This window comes from Coturnix japonica, chromosome 21, assembly GCF_054131305.1.
Source record: "Coturnix japonica strain WE chromosome 21, WE-NBRP24, whole genome shotgun sequence".
NCBI lineage: Eukaryota > Metazoa > Chordata > Aves > Galliformes > Phasianidae > Coturnix > Coturnix japonica.
Genome location: NC_140683.1, coordinates 5,803,762 through 5,829,261, shown reverse-complemented (window position 1 = coordinate 5,829,261; position 25,500 = coordinate 5,803,762). Strand labels below are relative to the sequence as shown.

The following is a 25,500-nucleotide window of genomic DNA, read 5'->3' as shown; positions in this document are numbered from 1 at the left end:
CAGTATGTAAAGGGATTTCAGTGACAGTTACCAATGAAGCCAATAGAAGCTCACGCTTTAAACCCTTTTGGATAAAACCAATTACATCATGGTTCAGAAGAATCCTGCAGCAGGGAGAGCATCCCCTGCCCCTGCTCCTTCCCAAGGGATATGCAGGGCTGTAACTATTGAGGGGGCCACCCATTTACCCATGTTCCCACACCCAGCAGGCACCCAGTGCCACCCATCACCCAGACAGAGCCTGGTGGGATGGCAGGTTTGGAGATGATGGCCGTATTTATGGCAGACATCTAGTTTAAAAACTTCATTTCCAGGCAGCGTGAAACTATGTTTAGGGGGGGGAAAGGGTTTCCAGCGAAGTTAAAAATTGAAACCATTTCATTTGCAGTCAAGCAAAACACTGTTTTCAGGTCGATTAACCCATGGGATAGAATTATTGCTGTAGTGGTATTGCTTCATTTAGAAAACCCAGGAACCAAATTCTTGCACTTTGTGGAATCTTTTCCTTTTCTTCCCTTCTCATCTGACCCACATTTACTCAGTGAGTTCACAGCAGACTGCTGGGCAGAGAATGGGGCCAGCAGCATTCCCCTCTCCCCATCTCAGGCTCTCAGTAGATGCCCTTCACTCGCTTGTTGTCTGGGTCAAACGGGGACTTGGTGTGTGCCTGGGCAGGGTAGCGCACTCCCATCCTCTCCAGTTCATAGCTGCCACTCTTCACGAAATCCAGTGAGACCTGCAAGGCAGATAAGCCCCGTGTTAGGCGCAGCCAAGCACTGGGGGGCAGCAGCCCACCCCTCCCCACTCACAGGGGACTCTCCTATGCTGCGCTACAGCCATATTTTCTGCAGAAAACCCAGCTCTGCCATCCCAGGAGGATGCACAGAGAGGAGGAAAGTAGATTTTTAAAAGCATGGAGCTAAAGAAACCAGTATTTCTCTTATATATCCTTTTCTTCAACAGCATCCAAGTGAGGTGGGCTCACAAATAGGCTTTGGGTGGGCAGCAGGGGGATGCACACCCAATAGGGTCAGTCTCCATTGTCCCCAGCCAGGCACTGCCTGTAGAACAGGACTGTGCTGGCAGCAGGATGTCCCTGCAGGATGTGTCCCCTTCGCCAGTACCAGCACCCAAGATGCCTCAATGCAAGGAAAGGTTCCTCCCCACACAGCAACCCCCTGTCACGGGGTAAATCAAGCAGGAGTTAGCACAGGGAGCAGAGAGATTAAGGCTGTGCATTAACATCTGCTTAATGAGCACGGCGTTCTGCAGGCGGCTGCACAATGAGCTGGCAGGGCTGATCTCCTGCAAACAGCCCCCGCATGCACAACTGCTCCCTGTAGTGTCTGCAGCTGTCAGCCCCATTGCTGGCACTATTGTCGGCCCTATAGCCACAGAGATTTCCCTGCAGAAAGGGAAGAGAGAGGAAAGTCATGATCGATGCACCCCGTGCTACATTGGTGCTTCATTGCAGGCAGGAGGGACTGTCCCTGTGCCATCTCCATCCCATCACTGCCATCACACTGCCTGGGACAGGCAGAAGTGGCTGAGAGAGATGTAAGGGAGGAGAGAAATCCAAATATAGGGGTAAATAACACCATAGGGGTCCCATAATGGGGTCACTTATTGGAGACTCCACTGCAGCATCCGAGAGCCTGCAGCCATCTCCTGGCTACGGGACAGGGACAGTCTGACATCCCTTAATGCTCACTGAAATGCTCCTGCACAGCTCCCCAGAGGAAACAAGCAACCCTGAGCCCTGCATCCCCCCAGTCAGCACACACCCCCCATCCCTCTCCCTGCACTGAATGGCACAAAGCTGCCCTGGGGAGAAGCTTACTCCATACCCCAGAATTGAAAGACGTTGCTTCAGTGGGCTGCAGAGATAGCTCACCCTAAACTGCCCGACTCAGGAGCATTGCACTAACATAGGATTAAACATTTAGGCAAACAGAGGATTAAAGCACAAGCGTATGTGCTACAAGAAGGACAGCCCCCAAAGGGCATCACCCAGAACCCTCTACCCCCACAAAGGCTCTCAGCTCTCTGTCTATAACACACTGCTTAACAAGGGCACCTGATTTACCAGCCAGGAGTCTCCCAGGGTTAATTAGGAACCTGCCACGCTCCTATTGGCTAGTCGCTCTTATAATGTCAGTTAATTTACCACTGTAATTAAATGCTTGCTTGCAATTAAATACTTGCTTGCAATTAACAGCTGAGAAAGTGCTGGGGGTGGATAGCAGTGGCAGGGTCACACTGCATGGCAGTCTGGATGTCACCAGCGAGGACAGTGCAGCAGCTGAGCTGCAGCATCGCTCCCCATCGCATTCTGTGCCACCACCACTGAGCACGGGGGAGGGACACGAGGGTGCAATGTCTCACACCCCAGCTGCCAGCAACATGCTTGTGCATATGGCTTCCAACATGGGCGCCGTGCATCCCTGCCAGCCCTTGGGCACAGGGAGGGACGTGGTAGTGCCATACTCACAGGTCCCCCTGCAGGATCACGGATGTAGCCGTAAGCGATGGTTTTGTCAATGGCAAAGCCAAAATCTGCCCGGCGGATGTGGCCCACCACCTTGCCGTCCCTCCAGATGGCCTCAAGGCCGAACATTGGCACCTTCCTGCAGGGTAAAGGCAGGAAAAAAACAGGTTGGAATGGCACAAAGCAGAGGAAAGGGTGGGAGGTGGCAGCCCCATGTGCTGGGGCTCCCCCTGGCATTGGAGCTGCAGCCCCACAGCCCCCTCACCCCCTTGTTTCTCAGCCAAATCCTCTCCAGCCTGATTCACAAGCCCTCCTGCTGCTCTGGGTGCAACACGATCAACCCACTCCCTGTCACACCGTTTCCAGCTCCCATTAAGTATCTAGCAGGGAGTGTGTGGTGAGACTTAAATTAGAGCCTGAATTAGAGCACAGAAAGCAGCTGAGCAGGTGGGAGCTGAGCCCCGTGAGCATGCATGGGGCTGGATGGGAGCACTGTGAGTCTCATCATGCTGGCATTGGGTTTTGGGGAGCACAGAAGTGCCCCATTGGCACTGCACTCACTCATCTATAGTGAAGCAGACGAGGCGGCGGAAGATGCCGGTGGCTTTTTGTGCTTCCACAGCCTCCCGTCCAAGGAAGGGGATGCTGGACTTGAGCTTGCAGGTGAAGGCCAAGCCTGCTTCCAGTGGTGTATCATCAGGGCGGAGGTCTGCATGCCAATGTCTGTACCCTACAGAGAACAAACAGGGGTCTCCCTGTCTCAGTGAGCAAAAGCTGGAGACCGTGATAGCAGCCTGTTGGGCATCCCTTGCTTCACTTGGCTTTGGATGAAGCACCCTCAAAAGGAGACCACAGATGGGAGAGTTGCTCTGGTGCCCCCCATCCTCACTAACCTACCCCCATGCTGAGAAAAACACATTTGCCCATTAGGTCAGAAGCAAAGCAACAAGTGTTGCTGTAAGGAGAGCCTCAAACCTTTCTCGATGCTGAGGCTGTCGATGGCTCTGTAGCCGGCGTTGATGATGCCATGCCGGGCACCTGCCTCCATCACTGCCTTGTACACCTTGACACAGTCCTCCCGGGGCACATGCAGCTCCCAGCCCATCTCACCGACAAAGGACAGCCTCATAGCACGCACCTGTAGGGTATAAAAGCCCCAAATCCCTGAGCACAGAGCAGGGCTGTGCAGTATGGCAGTGACCAGCAGCAACACTACCACACCAGCAGGGCCTTTGTCTCCCTCTACTGATCCAGTACACCCTGGGAAAGCCTATGGGCACTGTGTCCTGTGTCCGTGCAATCTGCTGTATCACTCATGGGGCAGGGAAGCCAGACCCCAGTGGGACTATCCTGCTGTGAGCTCTCTGTGTGGCACTTTGGGGTGCATCCCAACTCCAACAACCACCTGCTGGTACCCAGGGCTGAGCCCAGCATCCCCACCCACACCCTGCCCACCCCATGAGGATGCTCAGGATCCCATAGCAGAGGCAGTGCTCTGTAGCATCGCTCCCAGCAGTGTAATTAACCCAATACTGAATGCACCAAGCTCCAACAAGGCTGCTGCTGCAGGAAACCAGGCATTCTGATAATAAGGCCGAGCCATTTGTTGTAGGAAAACTATATGCTTAGAAAATTGGGGTGCTGGGAGTTAGGTTTGCATGGAGAGGAATAGGGGCAGCATATAGGTATGTAGCACACAGAGTAGGCCTAGGGGGAACAAAGGTTTATATTCAACTCCAAACAGAGCTATGAAATAGCATCAACTCCCAGGTCTTTGAGCAACAGTTCAAAAGCATTCTGAGTATTCTAGAAAGCTCAAACCTGAACTTTACCCCACATCCAGCAGTGAAATTCAAACGGGGCCCTTTCGCTGCTCTTTAATACAATGAGGGACACTCTATATATACATTCACAAACCAATTGGTAATTTCCAGAGTCATTAACTCTGCAGGAACTCTCCTCTCCCTCTGGCTGATTCTGTTCTACCTCTGTGTTAATGCACAAAAACCTCAGCGCTCCCACTTAGAGGTGCTGGGCTGCGTTCAGCCCCTCTGGACTCACCCTGAGAGGGCAGGGAAGCTGTTCTTCCTTTTAAATCAGGGTATTTGCACTTAAAAGACACCGAAACATTTCTGTGAGCCGTTTCTCCCTTGTAGGACAGGATTGTTATTATTTCTTGGTGGGTTTTTTTTTTGCAAACTTAAAGGAAAATGCAAATAAACCAATGACACTCCAGGAGATGAGAACATTGCTACACCTTTCACAGGGATAAGTGGATTATTAGGAGACGCTGTGAGGCTGTCACAGCTCTTACAAGGGAGGATTGTGGCTTGTCGGTGCTGATATGTGGTGTGCTGCAACCCGGGCTGGCCTTAGGGTCCCCTATGCCACCATCCCTTCCTTGGGAAGCACAGTGGGTTTTGGCACCTGCATGGTGACACTTTGGAGGATCCATCTGTATTAGGCAAATCTGTGCCTTATTTAAAGTGCTCTGAGCCCTGGCGAGGCTCATCCTCACCATCCAAAATAGCCATAATTTGATTTAGCAGCAAACCCTTCAGCAGCCGGCTGCATTCGAATTAAACCCACTTTAATTCCCAATGAAAAGTGTCCCTGTGTGTGTGGCTTCACCCAGTTTCACTCCTGTCCCATTCCCTGCTCAAATGGCAGCTGGCACAAAGTTTATGGCTGCACCCCAGGCCTCCAGGACCACAGTGTCCCACATAACTGATATCACTGTGCTACTCTTCCTATATCTCCAAGTGTATTCTTAACCACCATTTCCAGTTACAACGGCTGAGCTGGAACTATTTCATCAAGCAGGAAAGCAAGAAAATGAGATTCTGTTTCCCAGCCGTGTTGTTTCCTTGCTGAATGACAGTCTTGGGGAAAATCAGTATCTGAAAACACATCAGCTCTCCCCTGGGTGGACAGTGGAGCTGGATTCTCCCCATCACCCCCAAGGCTCAGCCCCAGGCACGTGGCCATCCCTACATCCCATTGCATAACCACAGACACGAGCCCTGAAGTCTCAGCAAATGCAAAATGATCCGTGCTTGAACGGAAAGCTTAAGGTTGTCAGACTTCTCCTGTGATCAAATGCACCGACTCCTCAGGCTCCCCAGCCCTTACAGGGAGGATGTGACACGTTTCATATTAAATTGTCCCTACCTCTTTTTATTTCTTTTAAAGGAAAAGGAAGGGATCCAGAGTGTCAAATAAATCTAGCACTGGTGCTCACCCCGCATCTGCCTGAGGGCACTCTGCTCCTTCCAGTATCACCATACACCATACATTCCCAGTTCCCATTGTAGAACACATCCCTTGGGACCCCAAGTGCTGTCCTACCGTGCATCCTGCAGCTTTCACAAGCTTATGGGTGGAGAAGGGGAAGGCCTCGTTGCTGAGGTCGGTGTCCAGCAGCTCTTGCAGCACACCACGGCTGTGGGGGAACAGCAAAGCAGAGAGCTCACTGCTCTCCTCCTGGTGGGGGCATCACCAACAGTTGCTTTCTCATCAGGTTGGATATTAGGAAAGATTTCTTCTCCAAAAGAGTGGTGAGGTGCTGGCATGGGCTGCCCAGGGAGTGGTGAAGTCACCGTCCCTGGAGGTGTTCAAGAACTTTGGAGATGTGGCACCTGGGGATATGGTCAGTGGGCATGGTGGGATGGGTTGGGGATCTTAACCCATGAATGGGGCTCAGGGAAAGAGGCCACAGCCCACTCACCTCAGTGGACCCTGCAGGCTCATCATGCCCAGCTCCTCTGAGCAGTCGATGAGTTTGCACTGCAGCTTCATGTCCTGCAGCACCGTGGTGATGTGCGACCAGTTGTGCTGAGCCACGGCCCCACCGATGGCCAGGTAGTAGCCATCTCCTGGAAAATGACACCCCCCATCCCCAGCAGTGCTTTAAGATCAGCAGTATTGGGCTGGGGGTGATGATCTGCTCAGTGTAATGATGAGGCCATGAAAAACTCAACGGGCTGAAGTCAAAGGTAGCATAATGCAAGTGCTCTTGGCCTCCACTGGGCCACAGCAGCCTCACAAATCACTGCATATGCTTTCCTTTGCATGCAGCCTCCCCAGCATGGTGCAGTTCAGAGACACCGATGGGAAGGGAAGGAGCTGTGCGTGTGAGTATGAAGAGGAATTTCATCTTGTTGATAATCCTGGGTGAAAAATTCCCAAGGATGTGGTTTAGGAGCTGATTATTGCACAATCGATCTTTCCTCTTCCTTTCCTGCCACTACCAAATTACTCTCTGATATTCTGTCATAACGATAATAAGTGCAGCCACCTACTGTAATTGGAAAAATAGACTCGCTCCTATTCAGCTTCTCCATCACCCGTCAAACCCTGCAGCTCTACCAACCACTCCCCATCACCCCACTGCCCCTGAGCATCAGGGATAAAGGGGTGTGGGATACCAGGGTGCAACACCACAGCAGCTGGCACAGTGCTGCCAGTGGGGCTGCAGCCCAATTTGGTGCCCTCCTCCCCTGCTGTTCCCTAATGCTATTCCTGCCCCCAGGGTTGGCTGCTCTGCTTCCTTTCAATTCCGCTTTATGGCAGCTGATAAGGGCTTTGGGAGAGGTCAGAGCACCATCCTGGCCTGAAGAAACCCAATAACACCGATGAGCAGCACAAGCCCCCGGCACAAAGGGGATAATTGGGTTATAGACAGCGAGGGGTGGAAGTGGAAAAAAACAGGTGGCTGCCATTAGGTAAATGCAATCAGCACTGTGCCCGCGGCCACACGTGGTCCTGAGCACAGTGAGGACAGAGGGCCCTGTGCTGAGCCCATCACTGTGGCTTCCCATCCCCACTGCTGGGAGCATCCCAGGGATGCTGCTGTGTGGCTCAGGCTGGAGGCACAAACCCCATTGCCCCATGCCCAGGGTTTTACCTTGGAAGGAAGGGGCCAGCGGGGAGCTGGGGTCACCGGGGCTGATCCTGCTGACGGTCAGGTCACTCTCTACCCCTCCACGCTTGTTAAGCATGCAGGTGTACACGGTGCTGCCTGTGGGAGGGATGCATTGCCCACCTTCACTGCCCAGCATGGGGAGCACCAACACTTATCCCAATTACTGCCATTGCACCTGGGTGCAGCGTGTCCTATCCAGAGATAGGAGCAAGGGCTGTATCATGCACAGAACAAAAGCTGGTTTGGGCTCCCACTGTGTGCTCTGGTTTAGGATGCCCCATGCTCAATGAGAGGGGCTGGCAGTACCTGGTGCTTTGCTCACATCAGCACTGAACAGCCAGTTGGCTGCTTTGGTGGCTTCGGGGCCAACCAGGTAGAACTTCCCAAAATAAGACATGTTGAAGAGAGCCAGGGCATTTCTGCATGTCAGGCATTCCTTCTTGATCTAAAATTAAAGCAAACACATTGCTGAAGCCATTTATGTAATGAGAAACACCACCAGGATACACACCTGGTGACTTTAAAGTTCAACGTAGGGCCTCAAAATATACATGAAAATATCAGTGTTAAGTTTAACAAGTCCAGCCTCGTTTTTTATGTCAGTAACACAGTGAGAGCTATCAATAATAATGGTTCATCTAATCAAACCAGCCATTCCTCCCTCCATTTCCATGAGGTCCCTCACTCTGCACTGCACTTTGGGGACACCGAGCTGGCTGGGGAGCCAATGCTCTCCAGATGGAGCTTCCCCCAAGATGGTTTCATCTCTTTCCTTTGGGAAAGCAGCAATAAAACTCACACAGCCTCTTCTGAGCTTTCCAAGCACAAGCCATGAGTTTCACTTCATTTCATGGGAATGTTTCCCCCAGCTTTGAGTTCCCATCCCCATGAGCCTCCCCAACTCTATCCAAAGGCAGAATGCTGCAGGGCCTCTGGGGCCTCCAACACCCCCACCAGCTCCTGATGTGCCCTCACACTGCACTCACAATGTGGTGATGTGGTGGGAAGTCGAAGGTGTATTCATCTGCCAACAGCTGGTTGTAGGTGTAGTCCCTGTGCCGCTCCTGGCTGTAAGCACCGTAATAGTCATAATTCAGGACCTGGGGGAGAAGTGTGAGGATGGAGGGGAGTAATAGGAGGAACCCCAAAGCCAAAGGGCTGCTTCACACCATGCAGTGTGAAGCAGAGGGTCCTGTGATACATGGCTGAGCTGGTAGGTCCCCACTTAGCTGCCCCTTCCTACAGTTCCCAATGTACAGAAGGGACACTGATGCCCCCTGTTAGGGGCTGCCTGCTGCATAGGGACAGGCAGACACACACATCAAACTCCTCTTGCTTACTGTTAGAGTGAATTAATGGATGTTTTCCTGGACCTTTTCTGGGGAGATGCGCTGCTTTCAGGGCAGCCCGTCCCACATACCCAGCACTGTGCTTACCGGAGCTGCTCCTCCTGGGCTGAACCAACCTGGTCGCTCCCAGCCGTGCCTCTCCTGGAACACACAGCCCTGCTGGAGCAACTCCTGCTTGAGACAAAGCCAGAGAAATGGGGGGGAAAAAGAGGTTAAAAGCAGCACTTTTCTCCAAGCCCTCCTCCAGCCACCTCCAATGCACGCTCAAAACCCAACTCACAACCCCTCCGGCATCAGCTATCAGCAGCCAAAATCAGCTCTTGGGGTTGTTCTCTAAACCAGCTGAACTCCCCATTGCCTTGTGGACTGGCTGATCTTTGTGTCCCCCCTACAGCAGTATAAGCACCAAAACCTGCACTGCACAAATCACTGCTTCGGGGATGGTAAATGCAGAGAGCACCATTGTCACCCAACCACCTCCATCATTATAGCAATAACATCAGAGATTCACACAGCAACTTTCTCATTCCTGCTCTGTGCTCTCAGGAAAATCTCTCTATGCACAATTAATTAGGGATCCATTAAGATATTTTTGTTGGGTACCTCCGTTCGGAAAAGAATAGATTTTGCAGAATATTTCAGCAATGATTCAGTGCCTATTTATAAAACGCAGCACATGTTCTGGAGCTGCATGCACAAATACCAGGCTGTCAGTCAAATGGGCATGGCTTATTAGACATGCTATTAAGAAAGAAATTGCATTCTCGGTGACAGAAAACAACAGAGCTGTCAACCAAACATCGGGGGCCGGTGGGGAGGAATGTCAGTTTTACTGCTCTCTGTTGGACAAAGGATGCTGTGGTGTGAATTTGAAGTCAGTGGAAAGGGCTCAGCTCCCTGATGTGCTCTTTGAGTGTTTTTGGGGGCTCTGAGCTCTGCTTTGTACTTTATCATCATCCGTTGACCAGTGCTATGTTGAGTCTTAGTTGAACATTTGGCATCTCCACCATCCAACTTCCATTGGGGTCAGCCCACCCCAGCATCCCTGCATTGAACAGTGGGTGAGCAGTTCCACGCTGATGGATGGGAGCAGGGATGCCCATGGGTGCCCACCTGGTGCAGAGGGTCCTTCCTCATGTTGCGCCCTGCCAGCGGCTCATCATGGGGGAAGACAACCGAGTAGTTCTTGGCATAGGACTCATGGCTCCGCTCCCGGATCCAGCGGTTGTTATCGGTGAGGGAGTGGTGGAACCTCCTGAAGGACAAAAAAGGGATGATGGACATCAGACCCCAGGGCACAGCCTCGCAATGAGAGGTGCTGGCAGCTGCTGTGGTGTCAAATTGGGATTTCTATTCCCTTTTGTAGGGAGGAGAGCAGAGAAACCCAAATCTCTTGCTCATCAAAACTCTCATCCCCATGGCTCTGCCATCCCTGAGCTCTGTGAGATCTATCGGAGCAGGATACAACCCTGCTGGGGAAAAATAAGAAATGAGAGAAATTGAGGTTAATTCTGCCCTGATTCAGCACTGGGCAAACCTCAGAGAGCTCTTCTTGCACAACCCAGCCTGAAATGCAAGAAGAAGGGGGAGAGCCACGAACATTCCTCGCATTTTTCATCCAATTCTCCCTAGACTGAAACATAAATAAAACCCAAAGCATTTTACATTTGTTTGACATGTTTTCCTCTTTCAAACAGAAAGATCTCCTTGAAGGAATGTGCCAGTTCAGCACGGGCTCAGGGTGCTGTTGCCATACCCTGTGCCATAGCCCAGTGATTCCTAGACCATCACCTCTTGGCTGGAGGCATCTCTCTTGTCCCCATTGCCCAGAGCCCCCAGTTCTGCAGAGCAGCAGACAGGAGGTAAAGCATAATGTAACACATAGGACCATTCAGAATGGTATTTTTGGCTTTCTTCCCCACTCTGCCCACATGTGACAGGTGGCAGGGGACACATGGCAGGGGACACATGGCAGGGGATGGCCCCAACCCTGCCACCACAACCACACTGCTTTTAGACAGCAGGGAGAGGAGCAACAGCTGCCAGATGAAATATTTACAAGCGAGTGATTTGAGAGGATAAATATTTAAATGTGAAGGAATGGGAGTTATTTAAAGAGGAGCTCGGTAATCATAATAATAAAAACAAAAATAAAGAACAAAACAGGACTGATATCAGCTTGACAAATGCAGGAAAGACAGAACACCAGAAGGATTGGAGCACCCCAATGAGCCAAGGCTGTGCATGGCCATGATGCCCAATGGGACAGCAGCTGGCACAGCACCATTGCTCTGGTGGGGCCATGAGGCTGCTGCCTGCTTTGCAAACCAGCATAGGTTGGATATAAGCAAAAAGTGTTTTAAAATAGGGCTGGTGAGGCATTGACACAGGTTGAATAGAGAGGTGGTGGTGCCCCATTCCTGCAGACAGCAAAAGTCGGGATGGAGGGGCTCTGAGCACCCTATGGAGCTGTGGGTGTCCTTAATCACTGCAGCGAGTGGGACCTGATGTCCTTCCAACTCAAACCATTCTGTGATTCTCTGTGTTAGCAGCAGCTCCCATGCTGGCTCCATGGTCTGCTTAGCACTGTTCCCATCAAAGCAATGTGATTTTCACAGATCTATCCCTGACAAGCTTGTTGCTGTCACAAGCAACCCTGCAAGAAAGCCCAAACCCAATCAGACACGATTGAACAAGTCAAAAGCAATTACAGAGCCAACATCTGCACAGCCCAAATCTCCCAGCCCATGTAGTGCCGCAGAGAGGGAACACTAATCTTTCTCCAGTTGCAATCATCACCCCCGATTATTAACTTAGAGGATTAAGCACAGCACTAATTGAACAACAACACAGCCCAAACATAATTACCCTGTCCTTCCTCATCCCTGCCATCTCATCGTGTCTGATGGAAGCGGTTTGCGTAGAAACAGAATGAGGCAAGTGAGATAAATCCCAAGTGTAAATTCATTAATGCCAAGGGCCTAATTGATTCCAGCTTCTCAGGGGGCAGGGGCTGCAGCATAGACACTGCCTAGACACCTGATTTTGACACCCACCCCCATGCTCCCCATTGGGTGCAAGCACAGCCTTGCCTGATGTCGTAGCCATACATATCCTTCTCTGGCCGGCCGTGGATGATCCAATGGGCCAGCTCCTTCCCACAGCCTCCTCCCAGCATCATCCCTGGGGAAGAGGTGAGGACACCAATGAGGCCAAGCACCATCACTGCCGGGGTGCGGTCCTCACACTGGGATGCATGCAGTGGGGTTTCCTATGCTCTCTTACCGGCACTGTTGAAGCCACAGCCAAGGAAGAAACCTCGGACTTCTGGAGCCTCCCCCATGAGCGGTTTGTGGTCAGCTGTGAATGACTCTGTAGGACAAAGAGAGATGTATCAGCCAGGATCTGTCCTGCAGGGATCCTGCTCTGACCTCATCCTGCTCTTGCCATTGGTGGCTTCATTCCTCTATGGCTCTTGTACCCATCACAGCCATCAGCTGCATCCTTGGTGCACATCCCACATGAGAAAGGCAGAGCAGAACACCCTGCTGGAGGTGTGCCATCCTCCCTGCATTAGGGCAGTCTGTGCAACCATGCAAAACATGAGCTGGGTCTGCACTGCACCCAAACTTTGCTCCCATAATCACTGCAGGAACTCCCTTCCTAAGGGGCAGCTTTCTGTTCTGGTGGTGAAATATTTACAGCACAGCAGAAAGAACAAGCGTCTGCTATTTACTCCAGCTCTGCCTGATTCCAATGTGGCAAGCAGACCAGCAGCACCTTTAAATCAAGCAAAGGAGGAACGCTGACCCTTTGCAAATTACCCCACTGCATTGCAATCACTCGACATCTATCTATAAGCTGTCAGCTGTCTGCTGGTGGCCCCCAGCTCCACTCACGCTGCAATTCAATCAAAGCCAGGGCGCAGCACCTCTTTGTGCATGCTGCAGGGCCAGAGATGTGCCCTGCTTTCCCTCTGTGTACAATCCAGCTCCTTCCCAGAGCTCTTGAGGGTTTTCAGCAAAAAGGATTTATCTTTTTTTGGCATGTGGATGTTTTCAAGGCCAAACCAACTGCTTATGGCTCAGCTTGATGGTGCCATCATCCCTACCTGCTTGGGCTGCAAGGTGCTGGAAGCAAACCAAATGTCTTCAAGCCCCACAGTCACAATAATAACATAAATCTCAGGAAAACAGCAGTCACTACTTGAGAAAATGCATCCCTTCATTCCCAGCTCAGCAGCCCCAGCATGCAGGGATTTGCAGAGCTGCGTGACCCCAGCATTACCAGCCCACCCCACAAAACTGCCCTCTTCTCTTTGTGGGTCTTAACTCTATCTGCTGGGATCCATAACCTAAAGGCAGCAGATTGGTGTTCCCAGGCACTGCATTACCTGGCCCACAAACAGTGGATTTGATGCCTGTCCTCTCCAGCACTGGCACTCTGTTGATGGCACCTTGGATGTGCTGCATAAAAACATCCCAGTCCAGGTCAAAGAGGCTGAAGGCAAATTTCTCCGATACCTGAGGGTGGGAAACAGGAATCAGGACACTAATTAGAGCACAGCTGATGGATAAGAGCCTCTCAGCCCTACCAACATCTTTGGTCACAGAGAATAGAGCTGCTTTGCAGATCCCAGTCTCTGGGTTTTTATCAACAGCTCAGTACAGAGTTGCAAAGCCAGCACCAAACCCAAAGCCCCTACATGTCTTGTTGTATATTGTGGACAGGGGATGGGCATCATCTGGTGAGGGGGAGTCCCTCCTCCATGGGACAGAGGCATTGAAAAATGCAGCGTAAAGACTGGGACAGAGGCTGAATTAAGATACAGTGACCCAGCAACACAGCAGGGTTAGCCCTGAGCCCTGCTTCGTTTCCTCATCACCTCCAGGCCAATGGGGACGATGCTTTCCTGAGCTCCCAAAATCAGCCCACAGTCGGTTTCCCCAGGGTGGGCAGTGCAAGACCATGAGGAACTCACTGCTGAACCCACCCCACGCATGTGGGTCTCCTGCAAACTCGCCTGGCTTCCCCAAGAGCCTCCCAGCACCGCTCACCTCCTCCCAGAAGATGGGGTTTGACTCATAGCCACCCACGGAAAGGGCATCGCCTTGGAGACGGAGATACACCGAGGCATCGTGATCCCGAACGTTCGGCATGTTCTGCAGGAAGGGGGTGCAGGAGTGAGCTGGGGTTGAGCTGCAGCAGCCCCAACAGCCCCATGTGCCCATGACCCCATCCCCATAGGGAAATCTGAGCAGGATGAGTGTGCAGCTGGACCACATCTGGGCTGCACCATGCTCTGCGCTCCAATCCTAATGGGGGAGAGGGAGCTCAGGGAGACCCCATAATCTGTGTGCTTGATTCCAGGTGGCTCAGTGGCTACGGTGTGATCCCAGATCCTGCTCTTAGCTTGACTTTGTCTGCCACCCACCTACGTGGGAGAAAATAAGAGCACAGCAGCATGCAGGGAACGAGGGATTTGTTCCTGTGAATGATGAATAAGTGAACATTGCCAAGGTATTGTTGTAGGGCCTCCCGCATTTCATGTTGACAAACGAAATGAGGTGGATGGAGCAGGATGCACTGGGGCTTGCAAGCTGCAGCCTCCGCTCTGAGCCTCTTCCTTGCTGTGTTTGCACAGCCCAGCAGAGCTACTGGGATGGAAGGGTGAACAGACACCAGTACTTCTGAATATGAGGCATCAAGGACTGAAAGCTCCAACTTAGAGATTGTGTCAGTGGGGTGGAAACTAATTAAAGTGTTACTCTGCAAGCCGTGGCACCTGAGTGAATGAAACCTGCTTTGGCTCCTGAGCCATTCTCCATAGCCAGAAGGCAGAACAGATTTCTCAGGGTGGTGCAGAAATGCCTGGAGAGCCACAACAGCTCTGCTCGTTCAGAAGGTGTTTGGCATCTTTATGAGAGCTGCTTTGAGACGCCAAGCACGTCAGAGACCCTACAGTAATCCCATTGAGAACAAATAAATAAATAAGAAGAAAGGATCCTGCTAGATTGTAACATCATTAAATACTAAATATGGCTCTAATAAGGCAGGCAGCTGGAGGAGAAGCTGGGGGGTGCTTGCAGAACAGGAGGGGGTCCTAAAGGTCATATGGGGCCAGGAGGGGTGGTTCTGTTTCTACCCATCACCAGGGCACACATAGAAGAGCAGTGCAGGACCCACCTGGATACCCTCAATGCGTTCGGTCACCACGTAGGCGTGATGCATCGCCACCAATGGCACGTGCACACCTGCCAGCCGGCCCAGGGCACGTGCCCACACCCCTGTGGGGACACAGAGCACAGTAGATGGGGCACACAGAGCATATCAGCTGGTGGACAGGGGCTTGGTGCACCCCTGGCTTATGCTGTACAAAGCAGAGCTGTCCCATCCATACCTGCACAGTTGACCACGCAGGGAGTCTGGATTGTCCCATGGGCCGTCTCCACTGCATGCACCCTCTTCACCCCAAAGTCATCTGTTCTGACCTGGATGCCAGTGACGGGGCAGTTCTCTATGATCTGAGGGTGGAGAAAAAGAGGCAGAGTCAGAGCTGGGATCACCCCTGGGAAAGATGGAGCTCAGCAGCGTTCTGGCCATCTTGCTTTTGGAACAGTGACTCCTCTTATTGCTGACCGTAACAGGCATTAATTAGTAATTGGGCATTACCGTAGCACCTCTGGCTGCTGCTGCTCTGGTAAGGGTGGAGCAGGTGCCAGCAGGATCCATGGTACCATCTTTGGGGACGTATAGTGTGCCATAGAGGTCATCCACATTCATCAGTGGGTACAGCTCCTTGGTCTGTGCTGGGGTCAGGACGTGTGACTCCACACCATACACCTTCCCCAGCTGCCAGCAGACAAGAAAACCATGAGTGTGAACTCATCCCATGCTGGAGGAGACCCAAGGATACGTTTTGCTCCCCAACCCCCCACACGGCCCAGGGATGACGTTGCTCTAAGGCAAGCCCTCCATCTGGAGGTGGGTGTGATGATCTGCATGGGAATATGGGATGAGGCTGCACACAAGCTGCTCTGAAACTGGGAAAACAACATCTGAAAGGGCAAAAAAAGGATCACCTTTGGGCTTCATCTTGCCTGATGCCAACCCAATGAACCCCAACAGACCAATGCTACGTTCCAGGAGGATGCTGAGGGCTGATCCTACCGACATGAGCCGCTTGTACTCATCGAGGCGCTGCTTGTTGGAGGCGATGAAGAGCCCTCCGTTCTGCACCCAGCCCGTGTGCAGCCCCGTCTCGGCCGGCAGATCGCGGCTCACCACGTCCCGCGTGTGTGCCAGCAGCTCCACCTCCACGTCACTGGGACGGAGCTGCCACAGCAAACCTATGGGGGACAGCGTGGGATAGAGCCGAGTGGGATGGAGATGGGAGCTCCGATGGCCCCGTGGTTCCCTCCCCATCCCACTCGTGGCACTGTCACCCCGTTGAGGCTCTTGCTCCATCTCGTGGCTAATATGGAGCGCTACAGATAATGGATTTTTTTTTGCTGATTGGGTGTTAAATGAATGGGAAAAGGCCGGGGGGGAGGGGATATGGGGGAAGCTCTACGGAGAACTACCTACAACACCCAAAAATGATTGCTGAGTTAAACTTTTTTTCCCCCTCCCTGCCAAAGTAAATGGGCATTTTATTAACAATAATAGAAATAATATTAATAATAGCAATCGTGGAATCATCATGGTTAAAAAAGCCCTCTCAGATCCCCAAGCCCATCCCTCCATACCCACTGACACATCCCACATTGCCACGGTTATGGAAGACCCCAGGGATGTTGCCCCCCCCCCAGCACTCCATGGGCAGCTATGCCAGTACAGCACTGATCTTTAGGAGAACAAATGCACCCCGGTATCCAACCTGAACCTCCCCTGCTGCAACATGAGGTCACAGATTGCAATACCAGGCTCCCATCCCTGCAGCTCACCAGCCGTGTGCCAGGTGGTGCCCGCCGTCAGGCGATCCCTCTCCAGCAGGACGACGTTTGTGATGCCCATCTTGGCCAGGTGATAGGTGGTCTGACAGCCCAGACTGCCTCCCCCGACCACCACCACCTCAGCTGAGGCTGGGGGTGGTCGGCTGGGCCCCGTGCTCCCATTGCTTTCCTCCTTCAGTGTCTTTTGGTAGGGGACGCTCTTCTCGGCCGTGGGTCCTGTTGTGCTGCTGTAGGGTCGGGGGCTTCTCCAGGGAGCTGGCAGGCGGCGGGGGGCAGCCACCCGCAGGGCACAGCTCATGTAGGACATATCAACCTGCAGAGATCTCAGATTGTGAGCAGGGGTGCCAGATGGTCACCACTGGAACGATGGCAGTATCGGTGTCGGCACATCCACATTGGGCAATGGGTTGAGCAGCACCCAGAGGTGGGCATGAACCCCTATCCAGCAAGGAACTGTATCCAAACAGCAGTCTCCAAACACCCTTCGGAGGGGCCCAGCTTACAAAAGGGGCCTGGAAATACACAGGGTTGCTCCTGGGCTTGCTGCCAGCCTGCAGAAACCACCCCTTTTCTGTGTAGAGTTGGTTTTTTTTCCATGCATTCAAGCGCCACAAAGGCTCAAGGTTTGCTCCTTATCAACAAAAGACAGAGCTTTGGCTGCGAGGGGGGACGGGGGTATATCAAACCGTCCAACCCTACACTACAGGCTGGGGACGTGCTTTGGCACATGGCTTTGGAGCAGTTTGCAGCGGGCTGCTTTGGAGCAGCACGGTTTGGTGTTGCTGCACAGCTCCCCCCTATGGGGCCCCACTCATTGCCACCATGCAAAGCTGGGAAACCTCACCAAATATTCCCATGGAAGATCCAGGATCCACTCACCAGCAACACTTGTGATGGCCGCGGGACGTCTGCCTTCCTCTGATGCTCTCCTCCTCCTCCTTCTCCTCTTCCGCACCGCCGTCCTCCGGCCCCGCTGCAAAAAACATTAACCAGCTCCAACAACCAACGGGGCCAACCACAGCTTCCCCAGCCCTTGGATGAGCTCTTACTCCTTTTTATCGCTCCGCCGCCCAACGACAAAGTAGGGAAGAACAGAGAAATGCAAAACAGAACGGAGTTGTGACTTTTCTTCCCAGATTGGCTCCTAGCAGAGAGCAAACAGTGCAGCTGGGGCTGGGATAGAGGGGGGGCCTCACAGCCCACAAGGCTCACTGGCTGCCAGGGAGCAAACAGAGAGCTCCAACATCTGCCCCTCCTGCCCCAGTTCCCAGCAGTTGCATTGGAAGAGCGGGGTTCAAAGGCATTTACAAAGTTCAGACCTGAGAGTTCAAAGCAAAGGTGTGAACAGCAAAAAGACAAGAAAAGAACTAAATAATAATACTAAAAATCATTTAGAAGGGGGAATAAAAGGTTTAATTTAAGGTTTAATTTAGTTTTCTCGGCACAAAGATTTCTTGCTCCTCCTGCTTGGGACTCAGCCCTGGTACAAGGACCTGTCTGGGCAGGAGGTGCAGGGCTTCAAAGGTTTGGATTCTGCTGCCTGGGCTGTGGTTTAAGGGGTTCTGCACGTTCAACATCACCACCCCCTGGGAGACCCCATTTATGTGTTGGATAGACTGCAGGATGGGCCTGCATCTGAATCTCCCCACTATGAGAAGAGCCTGAATAGCAGCAGAGGGGCTCAGTTGTTCAGAATTAGTCCATCTCAGGCATTTCTCTCCATTTTCTATAAGGCAAAAAGAGTTTGTTTTAAAGAGTGAGCCCAAAGTCCTCCACCAACTGCTCCAAATAACCAGAGATGCAAGTCAGAACTGCTCGCGGTGGGGTGTAGCTGTCTGGTGGGGCAGAGCTGTTTCATCAGGGCATGCTAATTACAAACATGACCTTTGGGTGAGAGGACACCCCGAGCACACACCGTGTCCTGTACTATGGTTCTTCTGAGCATTGGGGTCCAACAGAGCTGCAGAGCCATAATGAAAGAGGTGAGTTTCTGATGGTCAGCATCATGCAAAGGGAACATAACCAGTTTAATCCTTCCCCTTGGACTAATTACAAAATAAAGGGGCACGCTGTTCTGCATGCGCCAGCTGGAGCTTTCTAGGTCATATGAGACACCACGGTGAATGCACAAATGAACCAGTCAAGCGTGCTGCAGAACTGCAGCTGATCACACTGCCTGCATGAGGCTGCAAGCACGTGCCACCACCCCACCGAGCCTGCACAGGTATGCACAGATCCTCCTCTGCCCTGCATTGCAACCTGAGTTTGGTCCTGGAAAGCACCACTGCTGCCTGACCCTATGTAGAGTGGATCTGGCACTGTTTGGAGCTTTTCAGAGCTCTGGCCTCAGCATCCACATGCCTCAGTTTCCCCATTTGCAGAGCTGTTGGGGCCCTTGTTCTCAGGCTCTGGATTGCTACCATGTGTGGCTCTTAGGGCAGCCTGCTGTGGGGTGGCAGAGGGAGGTGGCCACATACTGGCCGGCCACAGGCCACCAAATGACAGGACGTGCTCAGGGTCAGCCAGCAACACTTCGGGCAAGGAGCTGTTTGCAAAGGGCAGCCAGCAAGTGCAGCCAGTCCTGGTGCTGTGTTTGCTCAGAGCAGCAGCATGGCCAGTCCAACTAATGTGGGAGATTATGTCAGCAGCTGCAAAAAGGAGAAAAAAAAAAGATGATAAAATAGAACTTGTGTGTGGGGCAGCCTTCCCCCTCCTGGGGTGCAGGGCTGGAGCCAGCTGGGGGCTGGAGATGGATGCTCCTGTTAATGCTTTGGGGAAGGCTGCTCCTGGTCTGGTTACAGCACATGGCACGGGCCAGGCATGGTGAATAATACCCCATTTATCCATGCACACCCTGGGGGGAAGGGGGCACATGGAGCTGCTGGGCACCCACCTCCACCATGCTGCAGGGCTGCATGTCACCGAGTGCAACCAGGGACATTCCCAGCAAGGAGCTGGCATGAATGCAGCTTGGCACTCACCTGTTCAATGCTCCAGTGCTGTGCTGTGGGTTTCTGCAGGCAGAAATCAGCATTTCATAAGCGGTGTGTGCTGGAGAGCTTCCCTGAGACTGAATGGCACCAACAGGGACATGGGTTGTGCCACGCAGGGGTCTGCAGCTCAGCCAAGGTGACACCCAGCTGAGCTGAATCCTTCCATCCGCAGCCAGAAGAGCAGGGAAATGAATCCAATAGTAGGGCAGTTCACGGTTCCCTTTCCTCCAAAAACACCTTGTGTAATTTGTAAGCAATGCTGTGTTATTTATTTTATCACTCAGGAAAACGCCACTGCACGTAGAGCAGGGTGGGATTTGGGAATGTGATCCAAAGAAATGAATGGAAGCTGTGACAAATCACCCACTCCCTTCTCAGCCACCCCAATGGGAGAGGGACAGCTGCAGAGGAACAGCTGCTGGGAGCTGAGCCCTTTTGGGTCTGAGGGTCTGATGGGATCAGCTGAGCAATGCAGCTCTGGGTGGGGTGTAAATACTGACCATCAGGAAGGATCCATCCCCACAAGCACCACACCCCATAGAATCCCAACACAAAACTCAGCCTTCCTGCATGGGTTTAATGGTGATAAAAACCACGGCTGCCAAAACAATGAAAGGAGCTATCAGCAAAATTACACTTTATTTTTGTTGGGTTTTTGTTTTTTCATTGTAGGGTTTACTTGGATGTATTGTAACTCAAAAAGGTCTGGAAGAACCACATGCAAAAGGGTTTCTAAATAGCAGCTAAAGATTCTATTCCAGCATTACAAGCTACTCCAAATGATTTCCAAATTGCCAGCTAGAACCTATCCCATAAACAAACAGTTTCACCTTTGGACCCCTCCACCCGAGCCCGTTGTACCCCCCGTTAGTGCAGTGCAAAGGAAAAAACCCAAGGAATTTACATATTATTTTCCAACGTATCCCATTGCAATTCTGAATGTCCCGCGACGAACTAAAATATATATACAATATTCTCGCCATCGTAATAAAAAAACACAAAACCCAAACACATTTTCCTTCTTATTCACAGATATATATCGTGGCAAATGGCTGAATAATTACTTACAAACGAAAACCATCTTTTTTCTTCTTTGAATGAGTTTCTTACAACAGTAAACACAAGAGGGAGACCTTGCTGGGGGGGGAAAGGGGGAGGTTTGGAGCTGGGGGGCTGTGCAGGAGATGCCACACATGCACCTTCTGCAGGGGGAGCACTGTGCCCTTCGGAGGGGGATGTGCCCACTGCGGGCACAGGGAGTCCATCTCAGATGGAGGGGGTTGCATAGGGCTTTAAAAGCATCCGAGGCAGAACTTCAGCCATCAGTTGTTCTCTTGTCTGTGTGTGTGTCTCACCCACCTTAGATGTGTTCTCAGGTACACCAGAATTGGGGAAAACTGAGCACAGCCCTTCACGTTGCAGCAGGGTGTTGCCCGCTCCTCGTTTGCTGGCACCCTGATTTTTTTCCCTTGCAGAGCATGAACCATTCGGCTCCTTTAGCAAACAGGGCCCCTTGGATACATCCCATGCTGAGCACCAAAGAGGTTAGCACCAAACAGTACCTTGCTAAAACACCGAGCCCTGCACTGTGCCCCCAAGCCCTGCTGGGCACCACCATGGTGAGACCAAGCAACCCAAGACATTCCCAGCCCTGTCCAGAGCCCTGGGCAGCACAATGACCTGCCCCTGGGCCTCTCTGAGCAACACAGCCAAGATCCCAAGTGAATACGCTGCCCTTTCCAATGGGAGCCCCAGACTCTCCCATGTAATCTCTCAAAGCTCCACTGGCAGCAAGGCTGGGATGCAACACCACACAGTGCCAGTGTCTCCCAGTGCTGCACTTGCACCATGCCCACCTGCAGTGCCAGGGACAGCTTTGGGCACAGCAGCAGCTCCAAATGCCACTGGTGCACAGGGACAGGAAGGCATTTCTTGAGGCTCAGAGATAGGAAAGTTGTTCCTCGCTACAAACACACACAGACACACACACATGTATTTGTTCAAAACAGCACTTTGGAAGGCAATTCTGGAGCTGGGTAGCAAAGGTAGTGCCCAGCAGAAGATGCCAGCCCAGCTCTCCAAGCAGCAGCTCTGCCTATGCATTACAGGCTGCAGTGTGGGAAGAACAGACTGGGATGGATGGAACTCAGGACAAAGTGGCAATGCACAGACAGACGGACCTTTCCATGACAGCAGCAGCGGTAACAGCCTGTGGGAGGAAGAGGAGGCAACGCTCACAGCCCCCAAAAGTGCACACAGTTGGAGAAGAAGAGATGCTTTCACAACGTATTGAGATAAATCAGGACTTTATACCATAGCCCTTACTCATGTGGGTTCACCCCACTGAGCTCAGTGAGGTGGGACACATATGGCTGCAGATGGACCTCGCCAAGATGCTCAATCCAATCTCCCATCCGCTCCTCTGCAGGGACCTGGTGCCCTGTGACCTCCAAAACCCACGTGTGGCAAGGCACACCTCCAGCCCTGCAACACCAGCAGCTCACCCAGTGTCCTGGGCTGCCCCATGCATCCCCAGCACAGCAGTGGGGCTAGAGGGGAAGTGAGGAAAGGGGCTTGGGATGCCCACGGGACTTTATTCCCTCCCATGTCCATGGTCCAGCTGTGCTTTCCCAGCTCACAGCTGTCATTTTCCAGGGATGAGCAGCTTCATTCCTGGTTCCAAGGTGCATCCTGACATGATGCAGCCATGGTCCCTATCCTGAACCCTGCATGCTCACCTCTGCACCCCCGGGCACAGCCCAGGCTTTCAGCCTCGCCATTTGAAAACACTTCTAGGTAAAATAAGGTCTGGACACCCCCCTGGGGGTCACCACGCAGAGTCCCTCCGCTCTGTCCATTCAGGGGAGCGCGGCTCTCCCAGGAGCAGCCGCCACACAAACATCATCCGACAGACCACGAATCTTCTACAGACAGAACAGGGCCGGGGCTGGAGGCACCCCGACACACACACACACACTGTACAGAGGAATGGATTTACTAAAGAGTCTGGAGAGAGCTGTGGTGCTCCCGGCAGTGCTGGCAGGTGTGGAGCCGGGCGGCTGGGGCAGCAGTGTGTGGTCTGCAGCGGATCGCTCCGGGCACTCGATGACTTTCCATTGGGTATCCCCGGCATCATTGCACCCCTTCTTCTTCCACGTACGTCGAGGGAAACCAGCCGACCTGAGGGGAGATGGAGAGCTGAGCGGTGGGGAGTAGCAGGGAGCTCCTGTCCCACCTTTGGGACTGCTCCTCTGTCACCACACACTGTTCCTTGTGTTATCTCTACAGCACCAAATCCAGCCACACAGCAGTGATAGGGAGGTGATGCAGCTCTTAGATGCAGCTCTTAGATGCAGCTGCTACCTAAATATGCACAGTGACCAGAGCTAGCGACTGTACATTATCTCAGTATGTGGCTGCAATAAAGAAGGGATCAAGAATGTATCCCCCCCAGTGCTGCAAACCCTATGGGACATCCTTACAAGCCATCAGTTTGCTGCTTTCCTCCAGGCTACCAAGCCTTCCAATTGCAGAACCTCCCAGTTATTGGGCATGGTGGGGATGGATCAATGGTTGGACATTAACAGTTCTATCACTCTATCATTAGTTTCCTTGCATGCAAGCTTGAGGAAGAGGACATATGGACACCACATGGACCACGAGGTAAAAAGGAGATGAGACACCAATTGCACAGGGAATGGGACACCAACTGCACGTACCCTCCCATTGGTTTCCCCCTTCCACCAGCCCTGGTCGCCGCCGATCCTGCTGTAGATCTTCACCACGTCGCCCTCCCGCAGCGACAGCTCCCGCATGTCCCGTGCTGCAAAGTTGTAGCGTGCCACTGCCGTCCCTATGACCCGTGGGGTGAACACTGCAAGGGGACAAAGCAAAGTGTTGGGAATGGCCTCCACCACATTGAGCAGCCGAAGCCTGGGGAAAGCTCCATGGGGTTCAACCTGGGTTTTCCACCATGGTGCTGGCTCCCATTGCAATGCCATGACCTGGATCAGCTCTGGTTTCATCTGTAATGGGGTGGTCAAGGGTGAAGTGGATCCTGTTGGGCTCATAGAGTCCCGTGGTCAGAGCTGGGACAGCACCCTGGCTGCCCAGAAGGGGCTGCGATCCATTGGTGGGGATTGCTGAGGTAATATGGTGAGAAGGGAAGGCAAAAGGAAAGATTTCAAAGGAATCAATAGTTATTCATGGTGGAATCATGGAAAAATCCCTTTCCAACCATTAATAACTCCTGACGGGACCACCGTGCCAAAAGGGGTTTGACAAATCAGCTTGTGTTTGAACCACCACAAAACTGGGACTGGATTCTCCTAGAGATGTCGAGCAGTTCATCTCCATTGCTTCGTGCAGGGAAGTGCAGGGCATGGGGAGGAGACTGTTGGAGAACTGCACACAGAGGAGCAGTGGGGATGGGCTGGAGGTGAGGGAGAGAGGTACAGGACAGTCCCCATCACCACAGGGCGCTCCTGGGCAAGCAGAGAGGGGGGGAAGGTTCTATGTGTGGAGTTTGCAAAATGAGAAGGAAAAAAAACCTAAGAACCTTGAAGGAAAAACAGGGTTTGGTCAAATGACTCTTTTTGCCCTGGGATTTTTGAGTATTAATTAATATATATATATATATTTGATTTTGCAAACCGAGGTTGAACTAAGCTTGAGGAAAAGCTTTGCCCAGATTTCCAGCTCTCGGGATGGGAGGAGATGAGGATGGCGATGGAGGAGAGGTGGACACACAGCGTGCAATCATCCATCCCCACCAGGCTGGAGAATGGAACTACGACAGCTTTGAGCTCTTTTATCAGGAGCTTGCTCAGAGCCCATTTCAGCACAGAGCCAAACTTTGTGTGCAGTTAAAGGACTTCAAACTCCCAGTGATGTTCTAACACCCTGAAAAGTTGTGTTCTTCCCAAACACAGCTTGAGGGAAAACACATGTGGCTCAACAGATGGGTTTTCCCTGTCCAGCATAAAGAAAATGCTGGCAAATAGAAGCATAAAAAAGACACATTTTCATTCTGATCCCTTATAAACAGGGAGGAAGATGCTGGTCTGTAATGCATTTAAAGTCAGAACTCCACGGTGGAGATCCTGAGCCCCAGACACACTTACAGCCCAGGTTTCCCATCCCCTTAGTGCAGTTTTCCTGAGCAGGCTGAGATCCCAGAGCTCAAAAACTGCTGGACACTGAGATGTTCTCCTTAGCCAGAAGGGATGGCCAGGCTGGAAGATGGTGTGATGCCAATGTTCCTTTGGTGAAACACACAGGATGAGCAAGTCTAGCTTGAAGTACATCATGAGATGCCAATGTGCCGGAGCTTTGCATTAATTTAAGCACCCTTTCTCAATAGCAACAGTTCCAATCAATCCAAAAAGCTCCTGCTTTGATTTTTAGGGAGAGCATTTGCTCTTGGCAAAGCCATGATTTATTCACTTGTTTCCAGGCTGAGCCACTGGCAGGGCATGGCCGGGGCCCCCTGAGCTGCATGTGGGTGCAGAAGGGACAGCGGGGAGCACGTAGGTCCCACTGTGATGGCTTTCAAGCTGGGGATGCTGTGGGTCTCTCCATGGGGTACCTGACCAGAAGGGACTGGAGGAGCTCTGAGAAGAAAAGTTGAGGCCCTGAGGACTGAGAAAAGAAAAGTTGTAGGAAGCACAGGAGGCTGCAAAGAGGTTAAGAGAGAAACAGAAAGATGCAGAACACGCATTAAAAAGGAAATGAAAAGAAAAGAAAATCATAATGCACAATGCTGTAAAAGCCAATGGGGGAAAACACAGGG

The 25,500-nt window shown here is 52.2% G+C and overlaps 2 protein-coding genes across 11 annotated transcripts in view; both read right to left on the bottom strand.

Moving 5' to 3' along the window:
• Positions 1-257: 257 nt before the first annotated feature.
• On the bottom strand, positions 258-17,926 carry SARDH (sarcosine dehydrogenase). Of its 6 annotated transcripts, none has more exons than XM_015879276.3 (22): positions 17,766-17,926; positions 17,596-17,689; positions 16,708-17,029; positions 15,932-16,110; positions 15,434-15,613; positions 15,162-15,285; positions 14,948-15,048; positions 13,819-13,923; positions 13,155-13,284; positions 12,047-12,133; positions 11,854-11,944; positions 9,875-10,016; positions 8,849-8,932; positions 8,399-8,512; positions 7,719-7,857; positions 7,395-7,508; positions 6,216-6,363; positions 5,837-5,930; positions 3,464-3,626; positions 3,050-3,218; positions 2,492-2,627; positions 258-736 (listed from the first exon to the last, which is right to left on the bottom strand). In XM_015879276.3, exons 3-22 carry the CDS (start codon positions 17,021-17,023, stop codon positions 611-613), a joined length of 2,742 nt encoding a protein of 913 aa, XP_015734762.1. In that variant the 5' UTR covers positions 17,024-17,029; positions 17,596-17,689; positions 17,766-17,926; the 3' UTR covers positions 258-610. The 6 variants fall into 6 exon arrangements, 5 of the variants coding, with proteins under 5 accessions (XP_015734762.1, XP_015734763.1, XP_085377312.1 ...); XM_015879277.3 differs by having other exon boundaries at positions 16,708-17,228; positions 17,766-17,903; XM_085521186.1 differs by lacking the exon at positions 17,766-17,926 and having other exon boundaries at positions 17,596-17,731.
• Positions 17,927-20,329: 2,403 nt separating this feature from the next.
• VAV2 (vav guanine nucleotide exchange factor 2) overlaps positions 20,330-25,500 on the bottom strand; it is a 93,884-nt gene continuing 88,713 nt past the window's right edge. For 2 of the 5 annotated variants that reach the window (XM_015879279.3, XM_015879281.3), the window contains 3 exons: positions 25,297-25,383; positions 23,429-23,583; positions 20,330-22,889 (listed from right to left, as the gene is read on the bottom strand). In XM_015879279.3, the coding sequence (XP_015734765.1) occupies positions 22,842-22,889; positions 23,429-23,583; positions 25,297-25,383 (290 nt within the window). In that variant the 3' untranslated portion in view covers positions 20,330-22,841. The remainder of the gene's footprint in view (positions 22,890-23,428; positions 23,584-25,296; positions 25,384-25,500) is intronic. The other 3 variants (XM_085521189.1, XM_015879284.3, XR_014936231.1) reach the window with 2 other exon arrangements.

Excerpts from the sequence above, each read along its gene's own strand:
- SARDH (XM_015879276.3), bottom strand. The coding sequence starts at position 17,023 with ATGTCCTACATGAGCTGTGCCCTGCGGGTGGCTGCCCCCCGCCGCCTG. Across the intron at positions 15,049-15,161 it reads CTGCGTGGTCAACTGTGCAG|GGGTGTGGGCACGTGCCCTG; the intron begins GTATGGATGGGA and ends GTGTCCCCACAG. Across the intron at positions 12,134-13,154 it reads ATCCACTGTTTGTGGGCCAG|AGTCATTCACAGCTGACCAC; the intron begins GTAATGCAGTGC and ends TTTGTCCTACAG.